Source organism: Orycteropus afer, unplaced genomic scaffold (genome assembly GCF_000298275.1).
Source record: "Orycteropus afer afer isolate SDZICR_OR568_19922 unplaced genomic scaffold, OryAfe1.0 scaffold00006, whole genome shotgun sequence".
In the NCBI taxonomy this organism is placed as follows: Eukaryota; Metazoa; Chordata; class Mammalia; order Tubulidentata; family Orycteropodidae; genus Orycteropus; species Orycteropus afer.
The window spans coordinates 21,363,491-21,370,631 of record NW_006921593.1 but is presented as its reverse complement, the minus strand read 5'-3'; the positions used below and the strand labels follow the sequence as shown (position 1 = coordinate 21,370,631).

General features: G+C 51.2%; 1 protein-coding gene across 1 annotated transcript in view; it reads right to left on the bottom strand.

The window, feature by feature from the left end:
* The window catches only part of LOC103199295 (ILK associated serine/threonine phosphatase), a 30,919-nt gene that overhangs the window by 9,744 nt on the left and 14,034 nt on the right, over positions 1-7,141 (bottom strand). Inside the window, exons 2-5 of the mRNA XM_007943555.1 lie at positions 5,364-5,429; positions 4,852-4,908; positions 1,825-1,944; positions 576-699 (exon numbers count right to left, since the gene is read on the bottom strand). Coding sequence (XP_007941746.1) covers positions 576-699; positions 1,825-1,944; positions 4,852-4,908; positions 5,364-5,429 — 367 coding nt within the window. The remainder of the gene's footprint in view (positions 1-575; positions 700-1,824; positions 1,945-4,851; positions 4,909-5,363; positions 5,430-7,141) is intronic.

The window sequence follows — 7,141 nt, the reverse complement described above, 5'->3', positions numbered from 1 at the left end:
GGTGTGTGGGCATGTGTGTGTTGGGGGGTGAGTGTGTAGGGGTGTGTGTGTGAGGAGGGTGTACAGGTGTGTGGGCGTGTATGTTGGGGGAGAGTGTACAGGTGTGTGGGTGGGGGGAGGGTGTATAGGTGTGGGGGGGAGGATGTATAGGTGTGTGGGCATGTGTGTGTTGGGGGGTAAGTGTGTAGGGGTGTGTGTGTGAGGAGGGTGTACAGGTGTGTGGGCGTGTGTGTTGGGGGAGGGTGTATAGGTGTGTGGGTGGGGGGAGGGTGTATAGGTGTGTGGGTGTGGGTGTTGGGAGGAGTGTGTACAGGTGTGTAGGGGTGTGTGTGTTGGGGGGTCCTGCCCTGCACATTACAGGAGCTTTAGCATCAGCCTGGGCATGCAGCCACCCAATACCAGCAACAATCCCCACCCACCCCACATTATGACCACCACCAATGGCCCCAGTGGACCAGAACCACCCTGAGCCGAGAATGCTGATGTGGAACCCAACAATCGGTCATGGGCCAGTCTTCCTAAGAAATAAGGCTAGAGAAGCCACTGCAGGTGAGCGAGCTGGGGCCGGCACTCACATGAGGGACGGGGGCCGGCACTCCTCGGTGATGTCGTTGAGGATGACGTGGGCGTCCTGCATCTCCTCCCGCTCGCCCTTCCGCTCAGCCACATAGCCTTTCAGGCCAAAGATCATCGAAGAGGCTGGGGAAGAGCAGAACAGAGCCAATACAAAACTGTGCCCTTCCCTCTGCACGCCCTAGTCTCAGAGCCAGTGAGGCAGCTACGGCTATTCCCCTCAGCTGTGTCCAGGGGGCATCACCCAGGCACCGCCCAGCTGGAAGTCTGCAACTAACATCAGAGCTCTGCTGGACAGAGTGGTATCTGGGGGCTGAGCTGTGGGGCAGCCGTCAGACAGTGTTAGTAAAGAACGGACCGTGCGAGGAAAGTGTGAAGTCCAAGTACCAGAGCCAGAACGGGCAACCTTCCGCACCAGCGGGGCTCTAACTGGGGAAAGCAACCGTGCAAATCCGTCATTCAACTCCAACAGCAAAACTGCAGCTGACAGAAATGCAAGTCAGGAGTCCCAAATGCCCTGACAGACACCCCAAAAATATGGATTTTCTGGCTTGAAGCTGGTGAGGGATTTCAGCGGCAAATAAGCTGCTTCCACTTTAACTGCTAAAGACAGGGGTGAGGGGGTCCACCGGGGGCACAAACTCGGTTTCTACTCCAGCGCTCCCAGGGGGGAGCCCTTCGGGAAGGTTTCCTGCTGGAAGCGCACGCCCCAGGCCCCAGGCCCCAGGCCCTAGGCGCAGGAGTGCTGCGGGACCACTCTCCCCGACACCCGACTCTGGCCGCTGCTGGAGGCACTTCCTGGCAAGGACAGATCCACCACAGGCACCTCTCAAGCTGTCCCTCCGATTCCCTTCCTCAGGAACTCTGACAAGGGACAAACCTGACCACAAATTCCAGCTGGGTCTCTAGCCTCCTGGGAAGTGGCCTCCCAGAGGCCACACAAGACAGGAGCAAAAGCAGGAGTGAGTGAGGAGCTGGGCAGCCAAGAAACTACTGTTCCCTCAGAATGTGTAATACCTATGGGCCTGTCAGGCTACAGGGACCAACGGATGCTTCCTCTCTGACCACAGTGCGTCAGGGAAGCGCAGGCCCGTTGAGCAGAAGGGTGCAAAGGGGACGCGTGCAGCAATGTCACCCCTACTTCTAGGCAGCCGTGGGAGGGAACGTCAGGCCTGGGAAGCCTAGCGGCCTCTTGCTCTGGGTGGTTTGAAATACGAGTCTGATACATTTGTTTTCAAACTGTCTGAAAACCTTTACAAACTTTCTTTTCCACAAGCTCTTCACTGCCGTTCTTTTCTCCTTCCGGGGGTTTCCTCTTTGCTCCTTTGCCTTCGTTGGTTGCCAGCAGTGATATCTGTGCCGCTGGGGGACCTGGAGGCAGAGAGAGGACACCAGGCGGAAACGAAGCTGGAGACCTGGCAGGGAACGGGAACCGACTGCTGGGCTCCTCCCGCCCTAGACCCAGGGCAGTGACGGCCAGCCGGGAGGGAGAGGGCCGTGTCTCATGGACACAGAACAGGGCTGCAGAGGGGAGCGGGGGCAGGGGGTGTAAGTCTGTGGACAGGGAGGTTTCCAGAATCTGTAAACACCCCACCGTGACCTGGGCATATTCAGAAAAGGCTTAACAAGGTAACCACCAGGCTCTAAGAACTGCACGTAACCAGAAAGGCCACGCAGCCCTGCTGTCCCACCCCAGTGGCCGAGGGTCAATTCGTGCTCAAAGGCAGAGCTGCTGAGGGCTGGCAGGGGTAGAGGTGTGAGGCTTAGAACGAGGAGAGTCAAGGCGCACGTCACAGCTCTGCTGCTCACAGAGGGACCTGGGCCTTCAGGCCATTAGTCAACACACCTTCCCACCTCCATGTCCTCATCCACAGCAGGCAAGCACGGTCACCTCAGGGGGTGGTCTGAATTGATGAGGACAAGGCAGATGGGCATCTGTCACAGTGTCTGGTCAGAGCACCCAACAAGTGGCAGCTACTTGCACAAGGAACGGCCGGCCCTAAGTGGATCTGCACGTTTAGGTATCAAGCCTGCAACCATTTACTGAACCTGCTCTTGGTCAGACATTTCTGAGCACTAAAGAAAAAAGCCTTGGTGGTGCGGTGGCCAGCTGCTCGGCAGCTAACTGAAGGGTTGGGGATTTAGATTCACCAGCCACTCTGCAGGAGAAAGATGTGCTAGTCTGCTTCCATAAAGACTGGCAGCCTGGGGAAGCCCCCGGGGCAGTTCCACTCTGTCCTCTAGGGGCGCTGTGAGTCGGAGCTAACCCACAATAGTGGGTTGGGTTTGGTTTTGAAGGAAAAACAAGATAACATCCTGGCCCTGAGTCAACTACTGACAAACCATCAGATGTTTGCAACAGTGTAGCATCCAAACAACAAAGCAAATCAACTGAGAAAGTTTCACTGCATGTAGCCAACAGAATCCCCCCCACAGCCTACCTGTTGGCCTTGGTCACTCATGGTTTTTGTCCAGTTCCCCATGTGTATGTAAAAGCACCTTCCTTTTGTCTAAATGCCAAACACAGAGACAGTCCTCAAATTTTCCTGCTGGCTTCTACTCTCGTCACAGTGTAGTCAGAGGATGTGGTCTATGTAGGACACCCATTTCTTCTCGGCACTTACTCTGTGGCCTAGTGTGTAGACACGTTTGTAAACAGCTCTTACGAGCTTGGGAAGAATGAGTCTTCTCAAGCAATCCAAAATCTCAGGTACAAGCCTGTGTAGATCCAACAAATTGGCTTATTAACGGTGCTGAGATGTCTTAAATCTCCAGTGATTACTGCCTTTGGTTCTACTGATAACTAGGAGATGTGATGTCGAATTTCCTTGGTTTTATTCAATCTGTTAAGAGCCCTGTTTGTACACATTAGCTTTCATTATGACTGACAGCACGGTCTTCGTGGGAAGGTGACAGGCTAAACTGACGATGGTGTGAGTTCACCATTCATTTCTGTATGAGTCCCCAGCCCTGGAAATACAGCATGCCAATTCGTACGGAAGATGACCGCAGTGCTTCTCCCAGACTACAGGAACGACACTGCTGAACTCACACTTCCGACACCAGTTCCCATGACTTTATGGTCATTGAGTTAGTAGCAAAAAAAATCCACCTGACAAGCGGCAGGGGCTTTCTATGACAACCTAAGGGAGGGTTTACTAGTGGGAGATGTGCATATATGTGATCTGAGAGGCTGTCCACAGTGCCCCCGTGCTCACTGGTAGTCCTCACACGAGGAAACGCTCAGGGACATGGAGTGGCAGTACCACTGTCATTACAACACAGAAGAGCTGCTCTATGAGTCTCTTCTATTCAACTGGGACATTTTAAAAACCGCTTACATTGACATGAGCAGGTAAAACCACAAGATAATGGGGCTTGGCAAAAAATGAAATCAAAGAACCTGAATCTTGATGTATAAGGTTGGACTGGGGGAGGAAAACTAACTCTCTGTACATGGTCTACAGCAGGGTCTCCAAACCAGTGTCCTTCAGACTTCACTAAAGATCAAAATTCTTTTAACATAGTACCATTAAGCAAAAGGCCCACTGACCTGTGTGTAGTCAGGGACACGAGATATATGCTGATCCCTTCCACTCACAGTATTAGCTGATACATTTGAGTCTCCCAGGAACACAACAAGGAGAATTAGAACAGACTCAGAGAATTAAAAATAAGCAGCTCAAAGTAAATCACTGAACTCTTAATTCTGAAAGTCAGCTCTGACAGGTTGATCTCCAAGAAATAACAAAAAAACCAAACTCATTGCCATCAAGTCAGATCTGACTCATGGCAACCCCTCCCTGGGCTTCTGAGGCAGTATCTATACAGAAGTAGATTGCCCAACCTTCCTTCCGAGGAGTGGCTGGTGGGTTTGAACCGCCAGCCTCCTGGTTAGCAGTCAGATATCTTAGGCACTATGCCACCAGAGCTCCCTGAACTCTAAGAAGGGAAAATAAAACCAAAATCACCAAAAAGTGGTATAGTACTTAAGACCACTGCCCCCACCCCCCACTGCCGCCTGATGTCCCTACAGCCATGTCATGACTCACCACTCACCTAAGCCTTGGGTGCAGTAAAACCTGCAAAAGCCATAAGCTGAGTAAACCAGAGACCTGTCAGAGAAGGAAAAGGAAGGTATCTTCCACTAAAAGGAGCGGCAGAAAGGCTAAGACCGTGCCCTGTCAAAGGCAGCAAACCTGAGGGACCTGGACAAACGAGGCAGTCCCCAGACCACTTACAGCTGACTTGGGAGTCACCTTTTTTCCTACCACTCACCTGAATCACCACTGCCAGCAGGTGGGAGATCATCAAAAAGTAAGGGCCCTCTTGGTCCTGAAACACACCAGAACACGCAGTGAACCCACAGGACACGGCTCCAGTGTCAGCATCCAGCCCACCAGGACACCTACGTCAGGCCAGTGAGACACACTGGAAACCGCCAGGCCAGCGGCAGCACGTACTGCAAACGGTATCCTGAACCTAGTTTATTTTAAAGTCCTACCGTTCCAAAGAAGACAAATCTGCCTCAGAGAGTGTGTTTTATTTCAGCAAATAAACCCTCAAATGAACTGGAGAGAACTGCTCAACATTTTGACGCCGTACTTCTCAAGGCTAGCAACTAGTGGATTTCTGCCTTACCTGAGGCCAGGGGTTCAAAACTTAAGACAGTCCAACACCTAAAACATCTGCGTGTTGAAAACGGGGGAAAGGGAGAAAGATTGAGACCACTACAAGCCCAGGATGAGTAGAGACGTTGACACACACCTGGGAGAGCCTGAAGACTGTACCTGAGTCAGTACTGCTGGCCGGAGGGAGGTCGTCAAAGAGCAGCGGTCCCTTCTGGGCGTCCTTCCCTGGAACATGGAGAGCCAGTTTAGAGAGAGCAGTGCCAGAGGCCAGGGCACTACAAGGGCTAAGTTCACCATTCACATGTCCTCCTCCCAAGTGGACACCCTTTCACATTAGAGTGAGCATTCCCAACAGCTCTTGACCACAGTCAGTTACGTCACCTAGCAGCAGCCATGAGTGCCCCCTCAGCTATTTCAGGGTCATGACGAATTTTCCACGGAAGAAGGATGAGGCAGTCTGCTTCCATAAAGAACTGACTCAGAATAGTAGTGAGGTTTTTTGTTTGTTTGTTTGAGAGGTATTCTGAGGAAAACAAACTTTCTTGATAATTTAATCACTAGAAGCAACAGGCATCTTAGAATATTTCATTACACGAGACTCCTGGAAGAAAAACTCTGATTCTAGAACAAGGAAACAGTAATTCTGTTCCTCAAGAGAGAACTTTAGAAACCAGGGGACTCCTCTCTTCCATAAAGAAAACACCAAAATGGATGTCAGAAGAGACTCCAAAACTCACTCCTGAATGGAGAGGAGCTAAAGCAAATGAGTTCAAAGGGTGGCTCGAGAAGACAAAGTCAAGTACTATAATGAAATGTGCAAAGACCTGGAGTTAGAAAACCAAGAGGGAGGAATACGTTCAGCATTTCTCAAGCTGAAAGAACTGAAGAAAAAGTCCAAGCCTTGAGCAGCAATACTGAAGGAGCTTGTGGGCAAAATACTGAGCAATGCAGGGAGCATCAGAAGATGGGAGGGATACACGAGTCACGGTCCCGGAAAAAGTGGTCCGCAGTCAACCGTCCCAGGAGGTGGACAGGATCAAGAAGCGATGGTATTGAAGGACGAAGTCCAAGGGGCACTGAGGGTGGTGTTGCTAAGAAACAAGCCTCCAGGAATGGACGGGACACCAATGATGCAACAGTTGACTTGTCTAAGCCAAGAAACCTGGAAGGCAGATACCCGGCCAACTGACTGGAAGAGATGCCTATTTCTGCCCATTCCCAAGGAAAGTGATTCTACAGAACGTGGAAATTGCCTGTCTCCCTCCTCTGACCTGGACCCTGCCGCCTGGTCGTCCCCAGCTCGTCCCCAGCTCTTTCCCTCCTCTCCTGCCTCTTGGGTGGGGCCTGGGAAACTGTCAAACAATATCATTAATAGCACACACAAGTAAAATTTTGCTGAAGTTAATTCAAAAAGAGGGAACATCCAGAAATTCAAGTCAGATTCAGAAGAGGGTGTGGAATGGGGATATCATTGCTGATGTCAGATGGATCTTAGCTGAAAGCAAAGAATACCAGGAAGATGTTTGTTTGTGTGTCACTGACTACACAAAGGCATTCGACTGTATGGATAGCAAATTATGGATAACATTTCAAAGAATGGAAATTCCGAAACACTTAATTGTGCTCATGCAGGACTTATACACAGACCGGGACGCAGTCAATCAAACCAAACAAGGAGTTACTGTTGTTGTTGTTATTAAGTGCCGTCGAGTCGTTTCCGACTCATAGCGACCCCATGAACAGCAGAACACTGCCCGATCCTGCGCCAGCCCCACAATCCCTGCTATACTTGAGCCCATCATCGCAGCCACCGTATCTATCCATCTCGTTGAAGGCCTCCCTCTCTTTCGTCGACCCTCCACCCTACCAAGCATGACATCCTTCTCCAGGGAATGGTCCCTTCTGACAACATGACCAAAATAGGTGAGATGAAGTCT